We start from the raw sequence: 25224 nt of genomic DNA on the forward strand, positions 1-25224 counted from the left end.
GGCCTGGTGAGGCATGAGAGAGGTGGTGGCAGGAAGTGCTATTATGGGCAAGAGAGGAGGACCTGGGCTCACTCACAGCTCAACCCTCCCAAAGCAACCCCTCCTTAATAACGGCTTCCTTGCTTTCTGGTACCAAAGCTTCAATAACCAGGACAGAGGAGCCCCAGATTCCTTGATGCCTGACACTAGAAAGAGCTTCTGAGATCTTAACTGCCATTCATTTTCCCTACTTTATAATTAAGTAATTTACTCAACAGGAATCAATTAAATGCCAAAAATATGGCCATCAACCCATCTCCTCAGGAAGCCTCCATCCACTGGAAACTGTTGATATCCTTCTTTCAATGGCCTTCCCTAATTTAATAAAGTAGGCTTCTTCCTTCCTTTCTCTTGCTTTCCTATTCATATTATGTCTGGATATCTTAAACTCATTCACCTTTTAATAAAGTGAGGTCTGGGGTTTTTTTCTCTGTTTAATACTCAAGCACAATCACCCATTCATTTGTAAGGCAAAATTAAATCAATTCTTTAGGAGGTGGCTATTGACCGAGGATGGAGGTTCAGCACTCCTGGCACAGAGTCAAGTACGTCCTAAGCTATGATGGCTTAACAATATCCCCAGTCATTTGCTTCTACATTCACTCACATACACAAATATGTTGGCCTCCAAGGATTTCTGAATCCGACTTGATATTTTTTTCAGATTCAACTCCAAACAAAGTATACTAGTCTCAAACTGTGGTTCAGAATAATGACTTAAAAGTATCTCTCATTACAGCAAATCAGGCATGAAGCATCCAATGGCAGTTTTCTTGTAACGCAGACATTGTGAAGAGTTTGTGGTGATCTCATACCAAACGGGACACATTAAGTCCACAAGGAGAAAAAAAAAGCTAAGGAGAGGGGACAGGATTAGTAAGGACAGAGAATAAAGATAACTGGAGCTATTTAAACAGCATTGTTCCTTTCTGAGTGGTGGTAGCTAAATGGAGGGTTCTAGATCACAGCCAACAACCAGTCTTGCTGCCAGGGACACACACACACACACACTACACACAAAACACACATATATACACAGACACTCATCCTTTATTTCCAGGCAGAAGCTACCATGATTCCATTTGTTAATGAAGTATTTATTCAATCTCCCTCAAGAGTTATTCCATGTCCTACCCTAACTGCCATCAATTTAAAACTCTAGCACCTCATTATTTTAAAAGAAACATTCTGAGCTTTCTGTAAAAAGCAGAGGCAGGATAATTTCCTACAGATCTGTAGAATGTAAATGATGGCAAATGGAGGGATAAGGTAAGGAACAAGGTGGGGTGCACATTAAAAGACCTCTTCACACTCCAGTTTTCAGGCTTGCAATGGGTGAGCTGGGAAGGAGAGAAGAATGTGGGTGCTGTTAGAAGAATGTATCATATGCTTTGGGATACTGTTTTCCACTTTCTCCCCACTCCCTTTTTTTCAAAAGAAAAAAACAGGCCTGGGAGAAACATACCAATGTAAGTGCTACTCGTAATTCATAGAAAAGTTCACCACTGGATTCGCTCAGCCCGTTTCCTATTTGCCTCCGACTACTTGTGACTTATGTAAATTGCTGTCTAAAAGACAGAACAGAAAAGCCCTCATCAGCACAAAGCTCCATCAGGACAGACTCCGCAGCAGCAAGGAAACATTAACCCCCCAAACTCCACATCAAGCTGAAAAACAATGCTCCTGGCTGTCATTTTTCATTCACACCAGCCCCATAGTTCTATTAAACAAGCTTGTTTTTATTGACTGCTTCCTTCACACAGCATAATAAAGTAGACGTCAGCCCACACAGACTACATCTTGAAACTCAGGGCTTTACTTTGGGGATGGGACTCAGTATAAGAAGAAGACACGTTTCAAAGGCTCTCCCTGACTGGTATCTACCAAATGGGGAAACGATGGGGCTCCTTTCTGTTCCTCATGCTCCCAGAGCTGCTGTGATTGACTTGAAATTTACCAGTTTCCCAAGAGGCTACTTGAAAAGAAAAGAAATTTCACAATCTTGAACAGTCCCCCAACTATCCCTACTCCTACCTCAACTTACAAGAGGACTTTTGTATACATAAAGTTTCAGGAAACAAAGCATACAAACACTCACACACAAATAAACTCCCCGAACTAACAGCAGCGTATAATTGTGTTTTGGTTGGAGCTTTTCCAGCCCTGTCACCCGCTCTCTGTTAGGAGTAAATGAAACCCTCTGCTTTGGCAAAGTTGGAAACAGACAAACTCTCCTCAGTTTCAAGCTGCACAAGGCCTCCCTCATCTCTCAGCCCCCTTAAAGCCTCCAACAAAATAAATTCACTGCTGAACAGCCAACAAGAAAATTAAAACAAAAAACCAACCTATTCCCCAAATAAAGATCTTTCACTTCTCCCCCCTCCCCCACCACGCAGCTTCCCCTTTTAGCCGGAAACACACCACGTTTCCAATTTCTGAACCCCTTTTTCAAGAAACCCTTGACTCTTAAGGCTCTTCCAGGGGATCCGGCTTTCGGCTGTCCTGATGCAGGCAGGCAGCGCTCTTCCAAGTACATTTTGCGTTCTTGGAGTCAATACTGGGGCTGTTTCGTTTCCAGAGAAATCTAGAAAGCAGCTTTTAGTGGGCTGGCTGAGCTAGGTCCGACTCTTCCTCCCCTCCCCTTTGAACAGCCGCGGGGTGAGAAGGGTCCAGGATTCGGCACATTCGGCTCTGAGCAGCGAAGGCGCAGGGAGAGCGGACAAAGTACCCATCGCGCAATTTTAAATTCCCATCGCGCACTTTTAAATTCCCATCTGCTCCCCTACTCCGCCCTACTTCCACATTCCTCCGCAGAATCTGGCGGGGCCCCCCAGCAAAATCAAACTCGTACCTTCCTTCGATTCTTCGGCTTCGGAGTGCATGGTGTCAGGATAAGCGGTGGCAGAAGCGACTGACGCTGACATGGACGAGCTGCAAATTTGCTCGGCAGCCCAAACCCGCACACGACGGAAAATAAAAGGAAGGAAAGCCACTAAAATCAAAACCTCCGCGGGGCGGGAGGGCTGGTTCTTGTGCAGGGATTTTCAGGGGGAAAGTTCTGCAAGAGTGACGAATCGCGTCTCAGCTGGGCGGCGGGAGTCCGCCCCCGGGGCGCGCGCCCCAGCCCGTCGCCGGCGACCTGGCGGCTGGTGGCCGGGCGCACGCAGGTGGGGCTGACTTTGTGGAGGGGCCGGGCAGAGGGGTGCCGGCCGCCAGGACCCCGGACGGGCCATGCCTGGTAAATCAATGTGCAGGGAAGAAAAAAGACCAATCTCGGCGCGCGCTGCTGTTTTACATAAGGCATAAACGCATAGGCAGTCCAAAGAATGCTTCTCCATCTTTAGGTTACATTTTTCGACGCCCATTTAACTTTCTGTGTCTTGGGGTTTTATACGTCCAAAATGAAGGATTTTAAAGCTGTTCGGTTTTACACGTTATTTTTGTAGGAAAGTAACGTGGATATTGATCCATGTGCCTGGAAGGTACCTGCTTCACAAGCCCAAGAGGGGGGCCTTTATCAGAAAGTGGGGTGTAGCCTCCGCCCCTTACCTTTGCGCAGGAAAAGTAGACAAGGCGGCTTTCTCATTCCGTATAACCCGGGCGAGCATTCCTACTCAAACCCCAACCCGGGAGAACTAACTCCTCTGCAGTTACGCAAGGGCCATCCTCCAGACAGAGGGGGCAATTCCCTCCCCGCGCTAATAGCAACTACCAGGGATAAATTCCTTCCAAAAAGCCGAAAGAGGAGGCGTGGGTGGGGAGGTAGTCAGGCTTTTGAAATGCTGATAGAATAAAGAGGCTGGAGAGCCTGGAGGACAGATCTCAATTCTGCCCCCTGGTCGGGTCCACAAGCTCCTACAACCGGCGGCTGAGAGAAAGACGTCTTAGCTTTGTGAAACCTTAATTTTTCCTTCGGAGAATGGGAGACCAGAGCTGCCACCGACATACCTGTCTTAATGAGGTATTTTGCAGAGCATTAGTTTTATTACCAATCTAAGGCAACAGGTCCTCAAATAACATACCTGAAAGATCCAATAGGAAACTGTGAGAAAAGTTACATTCTTTTAATAAATATATTTTCCAGCTGCTTTCTTTTTCTTCATTTCCCTTTTTTTTTTTAAATATGGGCAAAAAACAAGAAGAGAGGCCCTATAGTAAATTTAATGAAAAGAATATACAACAGATATAAAGAATCTGAATTAAGATTTAGTTCTGCCATTTATTATTTGTATGACCTTGAGCAAATTATTTAACTTCTCTGGGCTTCCCCTTCCTCATCTGGAAAATGAGGATTAATCAATTTTATTTACTTCACAAATTTATGTTTGGTATTGAAGAAGGTAATATAAGTGATATGAAAACCATAAAATCCTACACAGATTATTACAAACTACCACCACTATTAAAAGTAAATTTTTGTAAAAGATATTCTTGGGTTTTATTTCAGTATTGGGTTTGAACAGAAAAGAAGTGTTTATGCTGTTCACAAGCAGCGAAGGCTATTATAAATATTAATATAAGACCTAGATATTAAATCAGTTCCTACTGCTGAGTGATTCTAACATGCTTAAGACACCAAGAAGAATTTTATCTCAATTCTACTAAAAGGGCAGGATGATGAGAGGAAGACATAGCCAGTCAGAAAGGAGAAAAGAGGAGAAACATCTGGAAAATATCAGTATTGTGGAGCCTCCCGGAAACTGACCTCACCACCAAAAGGGTAACAGGCTGCACCCTTCCAAAAATCGCAGTTAAATGCGAGGTCCCCCCTGCCACACATCCTGAGCTGCTAGGATGCATACCTTCACTCTGTAACTTCAGACTTACGGAGGAGATATGAAGGTCATTCTGAACCCAAAGAAAAGCTCCCTTACCGGTCAGAAGCGACCTTTCCTGTCTCATCCAAGGAATCATTCTGGAAGCCTCCCCACCTCACCCCACAAGAGCCATCTGTCCTTGCCCTCCCCCATGGCAGCCCAGACTTCCACGGATGTCAGCCAGGAGCCCTGCAGGATCTCACCAGGGCTGTGAACTACATAAAGATAGTTCCCATTCATCTATAATTGGAGTAAGATGCAACACCTTTTCAAGGTGTTGATTACGCAGATTCACGCAACCCAAAGTCCAGGCCCCATCAGCCACAGGAAGGACTCACTTTTACCTTCTTCCTTCAGAAAGTGCCCCCATAAGAATGATTTACGAAATGTCCTCCTGCAAGTCCAATTATGTACAAACCACATAAGGTGTGTTAAAAGTACACATCCTAATGTCAGACTTGTTTTACACTGGGTTCACAAAAAGGCCTTCAGCTCCACTCAGTTTAGCCGAGGAGAACAACTGCTGAACGAGCAGTTCAAGCGCTGCTGTGTCAGCCTCCTAATTCAATTTAGAGTCGTTTTAGCAGCTAGGTTGATCTTTGAACTTTCGCTGGGATCCTCAGGAAACCTGGCAAAAAAACTTTTGTATTTAAATGCAGTCCAGAAGTCACCTTGGGGAACAATGTCCTGATATAGCTCAAGTGCAAGGCATGCTCAGTCTATTTTAAAAGATTGTATCATAGCCTCTCTCCATCTTGTCCTACCCTCCCCCGCCGACCCCACTCCCCAAAAAAAACCACTCTTCTTTAGGATCCAAAATTCCAGATATTCTAGGACCTCTCCATATGAAAGTGTCCATGTCCTTCTCAGAAGTTCTACAGAAGTGTGTTTCACTGTTTGTAAGCATTTATTTCTTTGTTTTGTGGTTAACTGTAAATTTATCTAAATCTCCTTAACCGCCTAAAAGAAGAAACCAGCTGACTGTGTTAGTAAAATAAGGTATTAGTTCAGTGTCTGCCTCTAATTAGCTCTTTCCAACTTCTTATTTCACTCCTCTGAACTACAACTGTATAATATATGACAGGAGGATGTCGGTTTAAATGGTGTGTATATTTTGTATGTGTTCTATGAAATCATCAAAAAAACTACCCAAGGGTTTCTATGTTTATTTTTTCCACAACACTCTCTGTATACTAGCCTAAAAATAGTATCTATTCAATAAATATTCACTGAATAAGAAAAAAGAGATATTGTGTGGATAAGGATGCGCCTCAGTCACCTGTACAACTTTAAGCTACGCTGCCCCCCTCCCACCAAAGAATGGTGACAAAGGGCAGCTGATTCTCTGGGGTTTCCCTGGTTGTCTACGGTAACAGACAGATACTAAGTCAGTCACTTCGTCTTGATTTTGCTCTGTTTTCAAAAGGAGATTACTTTTTGGCCCTAGTAAATATGCTCCAGTACGTCATAATGATTTGTTGTCTGGTGTAAGTGCAACCTGTTCACTTCTGTGTGTTTAAGAAACACTCCACAACCTCTTAGTGTGGCTTGGAATACGCTCTGAAGTCACAACAACAATCTCTTACAGACCACCTGATACAAAATAGCAACGAAGTTAGCAGCACTTCTCATTTAATACCAAACTGCTTTTAAATACTATGTTGAACTTCTACCCACGTCCAACAGTGGCTCTCCCACCTTCTGTATCAAGACGGGAGAGTTACAGTGCTGGCTAAGATTCTGTTTTTTTGTTTGGTTTTTTTTCATTCAGTCAGTCATTATCGAATATTTACATGTGTCACATGTAAAAGGGCTCTGCTCACATGGAGCTTACTGGCATAATTTTGGTAATTTTGACCAGAGACTTAAAGAGTTCAACCTTCCAAGTGATCTTGGCTCTAAGGAAGGTTTATTAACACCACCTCTCAACTGAACTTTATACAGAACAGCAGAAACATCTCCTCTTAAATTATACCTCAATAAAGCTGTTGGGAAAATGCCTGGGCTTTGGACCTTTTGCTTACAGTGGCCCAGATGTCTGCTAAGAACAGGGGAGGGCAGCAAGTGTTCAGATTTACACAGAAGAGAAGCCAGCAGAATTGGGAAGAGAAGGTACAGTTCATTCAGGAGGTACCACATACTCTGCTCCCATTCAAGAATGTTGTAAGTTCTCTGCAGTGAAAAAGACTAAGCATCTCTGTCAATTTGTTATAGACTTAACGGCTTCTAGGTCATAAGAATACCATGCTACAGAAATGGTCATTCCATCAATATTTTTATTTCTACCCTGCTGACAAGAGGTTGAATCTGTATAAACAACATTTTAGGTCAGGGGGAAAAAAAGAGTTGTTTACTTGGTATAAAAAGTGGCTTGCTGGGCTTCCCTGGTGGCGCAGTGGTTGAGAGTCCGCCTGCCCATGCAGGGGATGCGGGTTCGTGCTCTGGTCCGGGAGGATCCCGCATGCTGCGGAGCGGCTGGGCCCGTAGGCCACGACCGCTGGGCCTGCGCTTCTGGAGCCTGTGCTCCGCGACGGGAGGGGCCACAGGGGTGAGAATTTAACTTTGAGGCTTTCCTTGCCTTTTCTTCTGTTATTTATGTCTACACCCTTGAGAGTCTTTAAAGGCTTTCATGATCTATGTATGAAGTTGGCTTTCAATCCCTCTCCTCACAGAAGGATCTGTGTTCTTGGTTTTACCTGGTTAGGGCTGCAGGCTTTGCATCCTTCTTCTCCTCAGACATTCTCTTGTATTTAACCTTCCAAAAGAGGGGGGGGCTAAATGGGTGTCTCACCAGAGCCCCTGCCTGGCCCAGGTGATCTCACTCTTCTTCCTTAAGAAAGTTTTATTTACCAAAAGTGGAGAAAGGGCCCTGCAAATGACAGTGGAGGTTCCTTACACACCTTCTCAGGAGGCCAAGCCCTGAGCCTCAAGTGGCCTCCTGCTTATGCACTGCTGGTACTGGGATGAGGTGGAGGAGATTGGGAGGCAGGGACAGAACTGCTGTGAATCAAGGAAGAAGGCTGAGGATAAGTGTGGAGATGGAGGATGGGGAAAGCTGCCTCCCAGGGCCCTGCCTGGGAGTCTGAAGTTTGTTCTGGGTAAACCCTCTCCTCATTCTTCCCTATGGCATTTTCAGTGTATCCTCCAGGCTCACTAATGCTCTGGGTGTGAGTGGTTAATTCTGAGGGAATGGGAAGAAGTGCTGACATCTGAAGTGAGCGCACACAGGGAGACAACAATACATCTGGGAGACACTTGTTTCCTAGATTATCAGTGTTTGCTTTTATTTCCTAGACTATCAGTGTTTGCTTTTATTTCCTAGACTATCAGTGTTTGCTTTTATTTCTCTCCTAAGAAATCTTCCTTGCTAAAAACTTTTAGCAGATGATGAAACACACACACACACACACACTCAAAATCAGGTCCGAAAATACTATCTGAAGAATTTATGTCTTTGGGTCTTTCTTTTGTAATACTTAGCTATGATGCCTTGCATTTATATATGTTTTATTCAGACTTCTCAGTTAGTTCCCTTGGGTCACTATACTTATTTTACAGATATGTAAATAAAGAAAGGGAGGTTATAAAATTTGCTCAAGGTCACAAAACTAAGTAATAATGTTTTTGAGACTACAGTAAATGCAAACCAGGCCTCCTGTCTCCTATATCCAGACTTTCTCACTCTATTAAACTACTCACGTAAAATTCAAGTCCTTTATTTTGCAGAAGAATAATTCAAAGATTGCTATACTGGAAGATTCTCAGAAAGTTTGAGCTGGTCATGATTCTAGGATGGAATGCTCAAATCACTCTGTTCAAATGCTTAGATCACAGCCTCAAATCAAAGCTATTCCATTCCTGATATTCAATGCTTTAAATAAACCATAAGTTTAATAGCGCCTATTTATTCAGCCACATGAAACTACAGGTCTTTTTGTTTTGTTTTGTTTTTGTGGTACGGGGGCCTCTCACTGTTGTGGCCTCTCCCGTTGCGGAGCACAGGCTCTGGACGCACAGGCTCAGCGGCCATGGCTCACAGGGCCCAGCCGCTCCGCGGCATGTGGGATCCTCCTGGACCGGGGCATGAACCCGTGTCCCCTGCATCAGCAGGCGGACTCTCAACCACTGCGCCACCAGGGAAGCTCTTTTTTTTCTTTTTTAAAGTAAAAGTTCACTCAGGACCCTGACTAAACCTCCTTGGATGTGAGGCTGCCAGGAGCAGAGAAGAGAACACCAGACTCAGTGTGGGAGAACTGGGCCTAATTACCACAAACTCAGTAAGCACTGCCTCATTTACATTAGGACTTTATTTTTCTATTCATTCTTCTATCACTTTTCTTCTAAAAATCAGCAAGCCATTTAAGCTCTCTGAGCGTCGGTTTGCACATCTGTAAAATGGGGATAATGCCACTTATTTCACAAGGTAGCAACAATAAAAATATGAGTCAAGAATGTGACGAAGCACTGAAAATTATGAAGTCCCCCTCATCACTGTTGCAAATACTTTCACGAATAAGGCCAGATTATTTTAGGTTGTGGAGCATCTATTTGGAAGCCCTAGATGCTGGCCCTACAGAAGTTCCAGATAGGTGTGGCAATTTAATGTGTGTGGTCCAGCGATGGAAAGTGAAAATAAAAGGGCCGAACCTCACTGTGCCCAGGTTAATGGGGTCAACACGGGATAACCTGAGAGGGGCTACAGAAGGGATTCACCAGGAAGAAAAGAGGCAGGGCTGAGACTGGACCCAGGAGGCCGTGCCACACCTGACCTATGCATCCCTGGCTTATCTTCAGAAAAGGAGCAGGAGGAAAACATGATCAGTGATCATAGTCACAGAAACTCAGGCTTGGAATTGACCTTAGAGGTCATTTACTCTAATCCTCTACCTGGCTGTGAAGCACTCTCCTAGACACGTCACAGGCAGCGAGCATTCATCCAGAATCTCCTTGATTACTTCTATTAACAGAGACTCACTCCTTTAACAGGGTCCCACTTCCTCTCTAATCATTAGAAAGTTCCTCCTTATAATGAACTGAAATTCAAGTTTAAGGGCAGTAATATTCAAACTACTTCCACTCTAACCACTACCTATACTGCTTACTGCAAGGAAATAATTTTATGAGGAGATAAACAAAGATTTTTTTAACTGAATTTTCTTTTTCAACAGCCTACTGGAGACCCCCTCATATTGGCTAGTAATTGCAGTAGAACGCAATGTGAGACAGTTATGCAACTTTCCAGGGCTGGCCACACATCTGCTATTGATTATCATGAAGTATTCAGAAGCAAGCAGCTTTGCTTGAGGCGGCAGCAGTGACAATCTCTTTCTCTTCCGTGTGTTCATTCTAAGGGGGTAGAAAAGGATGCCAAGACAGGTTGGGTAGTGTCCCTACTTGATCACATCTGAGCCGTTAAGATCTTTATCGGGGTTTCTGACCAAACTTTTGAAATCCATAAGAAAACAGAAGTAGTGCTCATATGTGGAATTTGGACCATAGACTCCTGGTCTGAGATCTGTTTGTTTGAAAGTCTAATCCATTCCAAGTTGTCATATTTGGATTTTAACATTGAGTTTCTGACATGGGTAGATTCTCTATTAAGTTAATATTCGTGCCAACTCGTCACTGTTTAAGAGACAGAAAACGCTGGGAGGTGAAGCTACAGGGCTAGACAGGCTTGCCAGGTGAAAGTAGCCAAGGCTGAAACTCAGCAGACAAACTCAGCAGGTGATGAAAATGTGAACCAAAGCAGAACTTATCCAAACAGCGTTTCAGGAGGAAAAGGGAGGCTGTTTTGCAGGTAGCACTGAAAGGCATGGATCAGAAGTTTTTCCTTTTGAATAGGTCAGATTACAAAACTTAAGTTATTCAGTTTCTCCTTAAAGAGCTATAGAAATATGTAACAGTTATGATTCACAAAATTGTAAACATTACCAAAATGAATGTATTTTCTGGGAAAGTGGTGACATGAACAGTATACCTGCCTACCTACCTAAAAAAGGTCTCATTAAGTCCATTCGTTTCCTCGTAGAAACAAGAAAGCTACAAATCACTAACTTTTTAAATTTGAAAACTATTTCAATTTTTACTACTGAATTCAGCAAAGTCCCATCGCATGCCATTCAACTTTCTCAAATTCAGTTATGTACCATCAGCCCAAAACAGACAGAAAGAGAGAGAAAAATAATAACCTAAATGGTGCATTAGCCACCATGAAATGATTTTATGCTGAAGAGTAAGCATGAGATGGAGCTGGGGCTTTGTTGGTCCCTCTCTGACCCTTGTCTCTGCATTGCCTCTCACACTGGGGGCGTCTCATACACCGATGTTGAATGTCGTGGTTAAGGCTATGCATGTTTTTTTTTATGTCAAAGTACCTCTAAAGACAAGGCAACTATCCAATCTAGTCCAAAAGAAACAGGAACTTGTTCCAATGCTGGAGGAAACACTTACAATAAGTCCTATACTTACTGGAAGATGGTATGTTATTCTCCAATCTGGTAACTTCCTAAAAGATTTTCAGAAACAATATTGACCCTATACAATTTTTACATTACACCTGACCCTTCTGTACTCTTAACCAAATCGGTACCTTAGATTCTCGTAGGTTAGGATGATGTGGTCAGAGTTGGTGAAAGAGACTCACAATTTGAGCCCTGATATCCTCAAATCGTGTGCCATGGTGCCTGAGAGCACTACAGCAAACTCGAGGGGGTGTTTAAATTTTTGAGGAAGACATAGCATTATTCAACATCTCTCAGACACTGCGTGAACTAGTAGTTCAAGCCAGTTCACAGTGTAACATTAGACTGTTATATTTCTTTGGATGAGAGCATTACTTTGCAAAGCTGGGTTGTAGGCAGTTGCTGTACTAAAAAGCAAATATTATGTGAAAAGTAACGTGAAACAGGAAATTAGGATAGTGGAATACAATCTGATTTCAAGGTTTAAGACGTTGTGAGGTGGCCAGTGATCAATTTATTGCCTCACAGCTCCAATTCACCCTCTGCAAAAATAAAGATGGAACTTTACATATTTTTTCTCTTGCCAGCTGGTTCTACCCTAAGCTTTGTCAGTGGAGTGCCATGGAGAGACATTACAGGAAGAGGAACTTTTATTGCCTGGTTCTGGTGTGCTCTTGCTGCAAGCTGCCACAAGCATACGTGGCTTCTCCAGCCCCCAGTTCCTGCAATGCAGGCACCTTCTTCAGCAACTGGCCCCTGCTGTACATGGTGGTCAGCACCAACCAGCCTCCAGCAGCTTCTGCTGGCGTCCCCCTTAGGTGGTTTTGTAGCAGAGCCCCTCCAGTGGGAAACCTCCCCATGAACAGATTTCCTCGGCATCCTAGAGGATGGATTTCCAGCAAGTTCTACCAGCACAGCGCTACTGTGACTTCTCTGCCATCCAAGGTGCCAAGGCTAGCCATCCTCTCCCCAATAAGGTCCACAGTAGAAGAGAGAGCAAGTTTGGGTTCGGTGCCTTGTTTCAAACCCAGGGGAAGAGGCTGCTCTTTATATTTGTTATTCCTCTGTTCTTCAGAATTCTCTTTACTTCCTAACAGCCAACCCTCATCAAAATGAATATTTCTTTAAAACATTTTTTTCTTTCTTATTACTGTTTTCAATTGTGGTGAGATGCACATCACATAAAATGCACCATCTTAGACGTTTTTAAGTGTACAGCTCAGTAGTATTAAGCACACATACATTGTTGTGTAAGCCTCACCACCATCCATCTCCAGAACTCTTTCCATCTTGCAAAACTGAAACGCTATACTCATTAACACTAACTCTCCATTCTTCCCTCCCCTCAGCCCCTGGCAACCACCATCCTACACTCTCTCTCTGAATCTGACTACTCTAAGTACTTCATGTACGTGGAATTACTCAGTATTTGTCTTTTTTGTGACTGGTTTATTTCACTTAGTTAACGACCTCAAGGTTCATCCATGTTGGAGCATGTATCAGAATTTCCTTCCTTTTTAAAGCTGAATGATATTCCACTGTGTGTATATACTACATTTTGTTTCTTCCCTTCCTCCATCAATGGACATTTGGGTTGCCTCTACGTTTTGGCTATCATGAATAATGCTGCTGTAAACATAAGTATACAAATACATGTTCAAGTCCCTGTTTTCAACTCTTTTGGGTATATACCCAGAAGTGGAATTGCTAGATCATATGGTAATTCTACTTTTAAGTTTTTAGGAGCCGCCATACTGTTTGCTAGTGAATATTTCTTTATATTAAACTTTCCTGTTCAAATTATCATGTGCTTTATCTCCTGATTGGATCCTGACTGAAACATGCAAGGCCCAACAGATGCACCCATTCCATTAGTAAGTAACTGGTGAAGAATGAAATAAAAACATTATTTTTTAACCTTTCAATTTATGTGTATTATTTTTTCACATGGCTACAAAGTTAATAGTACATAACTACTTATTAAGTTATTGGGACCTAAGCACTTCATAAGTGAAACTGCTAGGTACTTCTTGTATCCTAGAAATAATATGAAAAAATTACTGAGACACTAAGGGTTCCATGAGTAAAGATGTTGGGAACCTTTGCTCCGGCCTATATGTTTCCAGCTGCCCTTAGGACAAGTCTGCTTGGAAGGTTCCTTAGGCTCACCTTGGAGGGACACTCACCTAGGGAGTATCCTTATACTTGAAGGCACAGATAGATCCCTCCCCCACCCCCAGCATCTTGGTTTTCTTCATAATATTAAATTCGTTCTTACTCGGGCAATGATGGCTAGATACTTATGATTATCATTGACTTAGGCTGCTTTGTGTCCCCTTATTTCTAATCTAAGTCCCACAGTCAAAGTGTTTCCCGAATAGGCCTTTTTCCCCTCCGTTCCCACAGCTATTAGTCTAACTATCATCGCTAGCTGGTATTATCTAACAGATTCAAACTGATTTCCCTTAAATGAGACCACAGGTTGAAAATTCAAATGCCCACTGAGGCTAGAAATACAATGATTTGTACCTGCCACAGTCCCTGCACACACGAAAGCAGCTGAGCTAAGCAGGCTATGGGCCAGGTGCCCAGGATGCCAGCTGGAACAACAACCTCTCTCTCCCAAAGAAAGCGCTGGCAATGCAAGTGAGTGTAAATGACGCTACTAGTGGCAAAATCGTGACTGCTCCCCACTCCATACACAAGTACACATGAATGATTTGAAAAGCAAGTAATCATTCAGAAACTTTGACAATTGTTTCCATTAACTGGAAATTACTGGAAACAAACCTTATGACACATCTTGTGCAGCCACACTGTTGGAACAGGCTGCAGTCTATTTTTTCTGCTGTTATGCTCTTTTTTTTTTTTTTTAACCCCAAAGCCTAGTTCAGGTCTCAACTCCTCCATAAAGCCTACTGAAGCCCACAGTGAACTTAACTTCCACTGTGAACTTCTAACACACTTAAAGCTGATACTCTGGATGTTAGTTGTCTTCTGAGGCAGATTTGTAAGCTATTTGGAACATAAGATTATATCTTGTGGGGTTTTTTTTTCTCCTTTCTAGAGAGTAGAACACACTGGATACTGTGAAGGCACTATATAACTAATAAAATAATCATTCAATCATTTCATAATATTGAATTATGACAACATGTAAGAATAAGCCTAATTTCTCCTTACCCTAAAAGTATGTTACAAGGAACTGTGTACATAAATATCTGTTATCTTCAAAGACAGAAAACAAGAAAATTTGCATTGCATCTGGAGAACTGAGGCTGGTAATCTACAACAATCCAAAACTCTATCGGATAAAAAGCCAAGAAGAAAATAATTCTGACAGCTGCAAACCTTCTGTTTTACAACATGCACAGAATGGAGGCACTTCCTCTTAACATCCTCATAAACAGAGTGCTGAGCAAATGCAAACAGCCCCAGTAGAAGACACTGGAGTCTAGGCTTCAACTAATGGATTGTGCTTATCTTTATAGAGGCAACCTCGCCAGCCCCCTAGCAAACCCACCACAGTTGTCCTAGGAGCCATGAATAAGATGGATTGAACAAAATTTCATTTCAGTTGATGGAATTTCCAGGGCCAGCAAGGTACCAACAGAAGCTGCCCACTTTAAGAGAGCAGCGGCCTCACCTTCCTCAGAGTGGGAATGCTGTTTCCTTTCAATTAAGAACTAACATCCAGCACTGGGCCACCTGAATAATATATACTAATAAATCCCAGAGGAGAATTCCAGACACCTCTTTTACTCAAGGCATGACCTCCTCTGAGGTGATAAACATTCTATTAAGCAAGTCTCTTAGGAGCAAGTTTTCCCTCAGAGGCTGTTTGCACTTACAACATGCTCTGTTTTCTGAGGCCAATTTGGGATCCACTGTTGCACAACATGTAATTAATTTTGCCATCTGTTTTCTTAACGGATGGAATTAACCTGTGAATGTAGAAAGGCAGCACTTTGGTTGCCCCAAACATCCTGTTATCTGGACCAGAGGAAGGAAAAGTATCCCACTTGGCCATAGCCCCAAATTCTGAACCAGCAACCCAGTTTAGTACCAAACAACTTATGTGTTTCAATTAAGCTATGTCTTAATATCATCAGCAATAATAAGTATAATTTATCAAACACCTACTATGTGCTAGGTATTATGCCACACACATTACAGAACGTATCTCCACTCTTACGATATCTCAGCAAGGTGGTATTTTCTAGCTCTTGCAGTGCTTCTGTATACATCACCACTGATCCTCACGATAATCCTGTAAGGAAGGAATCTTGGGTATTACAGGCTCCATCTGCTTCTGAAGAGGATACGGATCCTCAGAGAAATAAGTGGCTGGCCCAAGGTCACTTAGCTAGGACTGAATGTGAACTGAGACTGGAATGCGGGTCCCTCTGACCTCATTCCATGCTACTTTCCTATACCTTAGGATGTGTCTGAATAAGCAGAGCACAGATCATTTTAATTCAAGGCAAATGCGCCATACGCTCCAAAAGAAGAGGAATATAGTGCAGTAAGAGAGGTCAGACAGCAAAGCCAACCCAGAGGCTCTGAGCCTGGCTGACTTGGAGGAAGAGGGAGCCAGACATGAATAGAAAAGGGCAAGTCCAGAGGAGGAACAGATGTGGCAGGGGGAATGTGGTTCCACTCACATATCTGAGTCTGGGTCAGAGCAGGACAACCAGTGTGGGGATGTGTTCTTCTACCAGACCAATTTCCCAGACAGCCAGGGCCCTTCAGGGAGTGCTGCTGTTTCTACAGGCCTCATAGCCTTTGATGAAAATATTTCTACAACACATTGCATAGGATATCTCCTCTTCACTAAACAGAGGCTGTGGAACATACTTTATTTTTTTCCTACAAAATAGACGACTGTTGTTAATTACACTATTCTCTAATATATATATGGACCTACATTTTTCACTAAGCCTTGCGGAGCACAGGCTCCCGACGTGCAGGCTCAGCGGCCATGGCTCACGGGCCCAGCCGCTCCGCGGCATGTGGGATCTTCCCGGACCGGGGCACGAACCCGTGTCCCCTGCATCGGCAGGTGGACTCTCAACCACTGCGCCGTCAGGGAAGCCCAAATGTGTCCTTTTTCAATTTTTCATTGTTCATATGTTCCATTGGTTTCATCCATAGGTGACCCTGACTTGTTCAACATAAGCAATGCAGAGGGCTTCTGCTTGGTCATGAGTGGCTGAATGGGAACGGTCAGGATTTCCTGACACCTGTCTTGTTCTTCAGAGTCAGATGTCACTTCTTATTCACAGTATCTAACGACTGCTCTACATCTTCTAATTGGAGGTCTAAGGGACTTAGGGAGAACCAAAGGTTGATGGAAGAAGTCAGGGGTTCACCATCTGTTCTGGACAAAGCTGAAGATGTCACTGTTCAGATGTCATCTTCATTTATGTAGTTCTTCATTCTACAAATATTTATTGAGCATCCATCGTGTACAGGTATAAGGCAAATGGTGTAGATAAAACAACCATGGTACCTGCTCTCACAAAGCCCGCAGTACAGTGGGGGAGGGTGAAGAACACTAATTAAAATACAGTATGATGGGCTTCCCTGGTGGCGCAGTGGTTGAGAGTCCGCCTGCCGATGCGGGGGACACGGGTTCGTGCCCCGGTCCGGGAGGATCCCGCATGCCGCGGGAGAGTAGAGTTAACAGCATGTTTAACGGTCCACAGGTGAAAGAATAAAGCACAAAAGTAGGGGGTGTTATGAAGACTTAAAGGACAAGTACCTAAATCAGACCTGGGGGAGGGAGTCATCAAGGAAGGCTTCCTGAAAAAAGTGATGCCTAAGCTAAAACTTGAGAGTCAAGGAATTAGCCAAGGAAGGGGAGATAGGAGAGAAAAGAAGGAAGAATGGTTTCAGGTAGAGTTAACAGCATGTTTAACGGTCCACAGGTGAAAGAATAACTGAAAGGAAGATTAAAGAAAAAGCCAATGGATAGGAAAATCAACTGGCCCCTGGGGATCTTTGAGAAAGACGATAGAGTAACAGAACTAGAGATGAAAGCCAAATTGCAAGGGGTTGCAGAATAAACTGGTATTAAGGTAGTAGAAAAAGGACTGGTGGACTATTCACTTATGGAATCTCACTGAGAAGAGTAAGTTGGAAGAGTACTCTGAGAAGAAAGCAGTGTCAAGAGAACACAACTTTAGCACAGCTTGAATTGAGTGACTTTGCTGAAGGAATATTTAAATTCACAAAGCTCTCCCACTGGCCAATACCAGACACAGGGAAGCTGGTGCCGTCAATCTCTTACAAAAACACATTTGCAATAATTTGCATGGACTCTCACACAAGTTTAAATTATATTAAAAAAAAAAATGAAGTCGAACCCCCTTCTCCAAGCTCAGTGGCTGGTGCTAGCCCAGCAGGTCTTACCTGAAACAGGGCAACACAAGGTGTTATCTCTAAGGCATCTGGGAGGCTCCCAAGCCCCAAATTACCCTCTTAGCACTACAGGAAATACTCTCATTAGAGAGGCGGTACTTTGGGCTAAACTTTGCCCTATTTTCTGTACTACCATCAGGTTCTTTTAAAAACACAAGCTTATCTTGGAGGAGAGGCCTGTGAATGACTAACATCTAAGAGTAAATGAACTCACTGGTTTCTTTGTTCCTTCACTGGGCATCCCAGGTGGTAGCAGGAATGCAGAAATTAAGAGTGTGGAAAAAAAGAGGGGAGGGTGGGGGAGGGGAGGGCTGGGAAAAAAGTAAATTCAATTTTATTCCATCCCCAACTCCACCCTGCTCACTAATCTCCTGCCTGCCTCACACCAGGAAAAGGCAAAGAGGAGTAAACAAACCCAGCGGACAACTTGCCAGGCAGGTGGGTGAGTTTCAAATGCTTGGGGTTCCTTATCTTTAGTGATGTAAATTTTTCTAATGATGTAAAATACTCAGAATTGTTTTGACGAGATTTCCATCTCTGCTTCTCTAAATTGATTCTGCCTCCAAAGGCCACTGAACCAAAGAAATGATTTTCATTGAGGACATGATTTCTTTTCAAGTATTTGCAATTTGTGGGTAAAAATTATGGTGGCCCACTTACCCCAGTGATAGCCAGTTTTCTAACCGAAGGTAAAAAGCTAAAATCTACTATAAAAACAAAAATACAAAGAGCTCACATCGATAAAATCTGGCATCTCTGACGCTGAGCAAACATATCAATGATAGCTGAAGTTAGCAGGCTTATAGCCCAAGAATCACAAACTGATAGCTTTAGGAATGAATCCAGCTCAGAGTTTTCTTGGGCCACATAAGTTTTATTTTTCATCTGAACTTCAATGCCTTTAGATGAGAACTGCTCTCTGCAAGTTTGCCACAGGTCTCAAGACTTGCAACTGTTCATATAAAGCACTACTTATGCACTGATATTTCTTGCCTGGTTCTTGTAGACATTTGAGTTTGGGACCACCGTTTTAACAGACTGATGTTAAAAGCAAACAACCTCTCCTACTAAGGTAGGGCTAACGTTTCGGAGCGGAGCATGTGTGGGTTGTTGAGTAATAGGATCACTAGAAAACAATAAACCGGGCTTCCCTGGTGGCGCAGTGGTTGAGAGTCCACCTGCCGAGGCGGGGGACGCGGGTTCGTGCCCCGGTCTGGGAGGATCCCACATGCCGCGGAGCGGCTGGGCCCGTGGGCCATGGCCGCTGGGCCTGCGCGTCTGGAACCACAACAGTGTGCAGCACCACTTGCAATCAGACTCTTAACAAAACAGGAGACTGAAAACATCAGTGGGACTCACTTGTCCCAGGATAAGCCACGTGACCATGGCTTTGAAACCACTTTTGAACAGAAGCATCTGCCACGAGTCACCGACTGATCTCACTGCTCCCACAGGATCCCTGACATCTGGATGTCCCAGAACAGAAGGCGGGCAGCCAAACTCCAAGCCTGTCTTGGCAAAGGAAACAATCCCTCTATTCAGTGAGCTGTGGCTATACCACAGCATCTGTAGGATCCAACTAACAGCACTCAATTTGGAGCAATTCACACCTGGCGCTCAGACAGTCAAGCCACTTGATGGCTATTTGAGACATTTATGGCATGTAATACAGAAACTGGGCCATCACGTGTCTGTCCGTTAAGTGCTGGCAAAGAGGATTTAGGTCCTCACACCGAAACTCATCTCAGTGCCAAGTGACACTTCCTATCACACTATGCATAGAATCCAAGAATCAGAAAGCTAGTGCTTAAAGAAGCCTTTGAGGTCCTCTCAATCTCCTCATTCCTCAGACTTGTTCACAGATGAGAAATTCGGTCCAGTAAGCTGATATGACCAGTCCAAAGGCTCATCACACAAGCATCTTAAGGGGGACTAGAACATAGATCTCTGAGACCTCCACAGTGGACGTTGTCCTCTCTGTGACCAGCCCCAGCCTCCGTGTCCTTCTGCAGCCTGGCCCAGTGTTCCTGGACTTGATTTCTGTGACCCACATGGGCATCCAGGTTCGAGGTCGTCACTGGGGTTTGGGTCAAAGCCCACTGATAATAAAGGGCTTCCTCTGCTTTGATTGGCCTTCTGTGCAGGTATTCCCTTGGGGATGTGGCAGGGAATACCGGCTGGCTGGGGACAAGGTTTGGGAGTTTGGAATCCTATACCCTAGCCATGGATTTCATCTACAAAGATAAACGGGCACCTCTTCTATCCCAATTTACTCATCACAAAAGCAGTGTTTTCTTTATATCACTGTGCCTTTCACTCCCTCAAGAGCTCTCTGAATGTTGCTCCAGCCCCATCCCCTGTCCTAGACAGCCATCCTCCTGGAGGTCTCATCTAGCATCAACTACCTGAAACTCCTTATGACTAATTGCCCTGTTTTGTTTATTTGTGTGCAGCTTCAAGGTCTTTACATTATCCAGAGTTCAGTAATATCCATTAAAATAGATAAAATAATCAAATATGGCAATTAAGCGCATATATAGAAAGTGTAAGGGTATTCTTTACAGGGACGTATGGACTTCTTACACAGATTTTTAGAACAATTTTATATTGGACTCCAGTGTTCTATGGGGGTGTATAATTACCATAGGTTGAAGAGCCTGCCTGTAATTAATCTTCTCTAGTTCTTATTCTCATTGCTCAATGCTTACCAGACCAGGTCTGTGTTTGAGAATTTCCCTCTCTGATCTGCAGTACTGTTGTGGTTCATGGACTCTGTATCCTTGTTCTCCCTGATAGCATCTGTGTCATTTGTCACTGGGCGGGGAGAGGGATTGGTAATCCAATATGCCGGGCTCCATTTGCTGTATTAGACCATAGCCAGATACCAAATAAGAAGCAACAGGGAAAGAAAAAAAACACGGTGAAAGGAAGCCTGTGTAGGAGACACCGTGACCGACTTCCCATCACTTCCTTCCGCCCGCCTGCCTGCTCCTTGTGGAGCAGCCTGCCGTTTGAGGGAGAAACTGACCCCAGCCCCCAGCTCTCAGGTTCAGCCCTGAGCATTTCCGCACAGTCATAGTAATCCCGTCCCCCTCGCCCTAGAGTGACTGGTTTAGGCAACCCAAGCCTAAGCCAATCAACACAGCACATTCTTTACTCAACAAACTGGCTTAAGATTGGGCACGTGGCCCAATCTGGGTCAGTGAGACATCAGAAATGTGCTGGGGGCTTCTGGAAAAGGTCACTCACTCCTCTGATAGAATTACCAAAAGCCAGTTCTCTCTCCTCTGGACACTGTATGTATTGTGGGTGTGAAGTTAGAATTGTTGCAGACATTTAACCAGCATGAAAGAAGCCAACTGAGGAAGAAAGTTAACCACAGAAGGCAGACTGGAAAAAAAGTGGGTCCTTGACATCACTGCACTGCTAAATCAAATCTCATTCTGCTTATGCAACTAATAAAAAATCCACTTTTGTATAAGCCAGTCTAAACTTGGGTTCCTTTCTTGCACAAGAAGAGCCATCCATAACTGATACATTGTGGGCCGCAAATGAGGAGCGTGCTTGAGGACTTCTAACCTTGCTGCCAGCCTTACCGTGTGCCTGGTCCCTAAAGGACAGTGGGTAATGGAGGCTGAGGATGCACAGCTGACCAAACCGTTCTCTCCCATTTCCTCAAGCTTGCTGCCTAACAAAGGCCAGAGTGCAGCCTGGATGCCCCTGCCTCCTGCAGGGCTAAGTCCTGTCTACCTGATGGCAGTGATAGCTGAGAGCAGAAACCTGGGGGGTGGGGGGCGGCGGGGGGGAGATGCTGAGATACCTTAGTGGCACACAGAGGGAGGGGAGCATGAGAGGTAGGACCTGGGTCCCTGGGCATCCTCCTCCACTCCCAGCATGGCCCTGCCCCACCATCCCTGATGGGACATCTTGATGGGCCTTGTGTGAGGACATCCCTGCCCCGGTGGGGTGGCTGCCTTCCTCACAGGGGCTGAGAGAGCGAGACTTGGAAGGCAGGCAGGACAAGGAACTGGGAAGGTGTGTGTATAAAAGCTCCAGATCCCAATCTAGAGTCAGGTCAGGCCTACTTTGGAATTTCTCCCAGGAGCTAAGGGTATGGTGAGAAGCTCAGGGACACATTCCTTGAAGGCTAAGAAGTTGTTAAATAGCAGAGAAGGGGCAGATCAACAATGGAAAACACTGGCCTAATAAGGTCAGGCCAGATTTTTGCCTTCGGATGTGCTCAAAGTCCATTTGGGGCTGCTTGTTACAAACACACACAGCACACAGCTAAAACACTTAGCTTTCCACTGCAGTCTTACAGCTGAAACACTAAATTCCACTTCAGCCTTACAGCTGAAACACTAAATTCTAACAGAAGGACTTTCTGGAAACTGGAGAAATCAGCTAAGTTTTTAATTAGGTTGTCTTTCGAGGCACCTTTGACGCAGCGCTCTTATTCTCTGTCACCCACGTGCAGCAAATACTTGTTCATAAACCAGAAATGTAGAAATGGTTCTTGTCAAGTTTTCTTAAGGCCCACTTACTGCTCCTAGCAACCTCCACAAAAACACCTGCATTTCTGCATTTGCTTTGTTGTCCCGAGTTCTGATAATGGAATCTCCTCCAGCAAGCACTCCTTCTCAGGTTCTCACCAAAACCAGCTCCACCAGGAGCATTACTCTTCTCAAGAACAGGAATCAAAGGACCACAGGGGTCCGTGCCCTCTGGCTCCAGGGGGAGACAAAGACTTTAACCACCGATAGGATTCCAAAGAATGCAACGCTAATGGCAGTGGGGTTTCAGAGCTCATTTAAAGACAATGTACAAAAATGAACACATGAAATTACCTTGTTTGGCAAAAAACACACAAACAAAAAAACCCAGAGAGAGAGAGACAGAGAGGGAGAGAAAGTGAGAGAGAAAGTACTATGCAAACAAATATAAATGCAAAATAAGATGATGATATAAATCTCACATTACCTATAGTGGGAGCTTTGCTTTAGGGGGGAAAGGAAAGAAAAGAAGGGGCAAGAGGTAGGAATGAGTTAGTTCTCTCTACAAGATGGGACAACCTTATGCAAAGACCTCATGTTGCTTTGTGCACAAGATACAGGCCACCGTGAGGTGATTAAAGGACATGAGGTGATGCGGACCACAGCACAAAGCCATTCTCCTCTAGACTTAGCACTAGTCTGACCTTCATCAGAAAGTGAGATTAGAGGGTTTGGCCTGTGTCCAGAGGACATCTGTCATGAGATCTAAAGGAGATAGACAGAAAAAAAAAAAAAAAGCTTGAATTGGCTCACAGTAAAGCAAGAATGCTGGGCAAAATTTGTCCAAGTCAAACTGCAATTTATGGTAACCATTTGCTCTCTCCTCAGCTGGTAATTCTGTTTCAAGTTCATTTTAAGTAACATGTAATACGCCATCTTATTAAATTTTATGGAGATGTGTGATACTGAAAACTGTGATCAAACATTTGGGACTATAGGAATTGGATGTTCACTATACCCAATTAACTTAGAAATGAACGTAGGGAGGCTTTACAAGATTGTAGATTCTTGCGTGTAACCACTGGGAAAATCCAAGGATTTATCTCTATACTCAAACAAAGGAAGGCATTTTGGGCAGAGGACTCCTCTGAGTTCAGAGGTCTGATCCTTTCTTGTGTTTGCTTTGGGGCCTCTGTAGGTAGGTAGTTCACGCTGGGGGAACAACCAAACAGCTGCTGGAGGAGCCCCCAGCACTTGCTTCCTCTTAAACCACTGCCCGTGGAAGTCTGGGCCTGTGTGTGGTTGCGCACCCCACCTGGGCAGGCAGTGGGCCGTTAGGAGGCAGGTTCCCATCCCGGCTCTGGCACTATCATGCTGAATAACCATGGACGCCTGATTTGATTTCTCTGTCCTAAATTTCATCTGTAAAATGAGAATATTAGACTAAATCAAACAGCTTCTCGTCTCATGCCTAGTGAAAGTTAAATTCATCATAATTGTCCACAACGTGCCACCTTATCTGGCCCCTCACCACCTCTCTGGTTCATTCCCTGTCCTCTTTCTTATCAGTACTAGGGCTGTTTCTGGAATACCGTGTCCACTCCCACCTCAGGACCTTTGCATCTGCTTTCCTTCTGCCTGTAATGTTCTTCCCCAGGCTATTCACAGGTGTGGCTTCCTCACATATTTCAGGTGAGTCTAATATCACATTCTCTGTGATGACACACAATTACAAATCCCCCCCACACACACCCATCTTTATCCTCCTATTCAGCTTAGAAAAATTTTTTTTTCCTCCTTAGCACTTAATAGAATCCCACCTACTATATATTTTACTTATTTATTTTATTGTCTATATCCCCTAGTAGAATGTCTACTCTCTAAGGGCAGGGATTTCTCTCTGTTTTGTTCACTGGTGTATCCCTGGTACCTGGAAGCGTCCCTGATACAGAAAAGGAACTCATTAAGTTTTGCTGAATGGATGCATGCACAGGTGGGTGGAAGGGAGGGCAGGAAGAGTACAGCTCTCTACCATGACTTCCAGCTCTGAGGTCTGTGGGCTGCGGTGTCCATGGCCGAAGGAAGGGCTGACCTCTGCCACCACTGTACAGGTTGGACTCCATAACCACATGAAGAAACAAGCCAACCCAGAGACGTACGTGGTGGGCTTTCACTCTGCTGCAGACCCTCTCAAGTGCTGCTTCCGGCACGTTCCATGCTCTGAGCTGCTGAAGGGCCACATACACCCTACAGTCTCAGCAAGACCACGGCCTCCAAACGTTGTCTACGGGAGATTCTTTATATTGGTGCTCAGCTCCATTTTCTAGAGTCAAAATTAATACTTTTGGGGGGAGCACAGTTACATCCAACTCCTTTCTCAAACGCTGCATCTAAAATCCCCAGGGGAAAGAGAAGTAAGCTTCTCTATTGCCAAGATGACCACGCTATTAATTCAACCTGCAATGGGAAGAGGTGGTGATGCTCCCCGTGCAGTTCAGCCAGTTCCACTAGATGGCAACATGGTCTGGGTGTGCTGGGATCCACCGCTGACATTTACCAGCCACACAGAAGAGAGAAGCTCCCACACACCCCTCCTGTTCTCTGATACACTTATCTCCTTGCCTTCTCTTCACTTTTAGCCTGGCTATTTTCAACCAATAATTTACGTTTGCTCCTAAATGGTTCGTGCTTACTCATGAATGCATTTAATATAATCGCTCCAGCCTTGGAAGTTTTATGTCTGCTTCTTTCTGCCAAAGTACATTACTTACCCTAACACCCGCTGTAGAACTCTACCCAAAATTCACTTCTCCCACAAAACCTGCCCAAGCAAACCTGGCTCTGATTCCAACTGTATATATGCCATGATATACAGTCATAGACACATAACCAGTTTTATATATTGGATAGAATGTGCCTATATACATATATAAAGAAAGCTGACAGACAATCACACACACAGCTCTGGGCATCTGGTAGGCAAATGTA

At 44.1% G+C, this 25224-nt stretch overlaps 1 protein-coding gene across 3 annotated transcripts in view; it reads right to left on the reverse strand.

Annotated features, from left to right (window-relative positions):
• The window catches only part of TNFAIP8 (TNF alpha induced protein 8), a 121827-nt gene that overhangs the window by 34854 nt on the left and 61749 nt on the right, over positions 1 to 25224 (reverse strand). The window contains exon 1 of one of the 3 annotated variants that reach the window (XM_024743407.1): positions 2891 to 3063. The exons of the other annotated variants lie outside the window; for them this stretch is intronic. Coding sequence (XP_024599175.1) covers positions 2891 to 2963 — 73 coding nt within the window. The 5' untranslated portion in view covers positions 2964 to 3063. Of the gene's footprint in view, positions 1 to 2890; positions 3064 to 25224 lie in introns of those variants that run through there. 3 annotated transcript variants of the gene reach the window in all.

Source organism: Neophocaena asiaeorientalis, unplaced genomic scaffold (assembly GCF_003031525.2).
Source record: "Neophocaena asiaeorientalis asiaeorientalis breed wild unplaced genomic scaffold, Neophocaena_asiaeorientalis_V1.1 scaffold26, whole genome shotgun sequence".
NCBI classification, from domain to species: domain Eukaryota; kingdom Metazoa; phylum Chordata; class Mammalia; order Artiodactyla; family Phocoenidae; genus Neophocaena; species Neophocaena asiaeorientalis.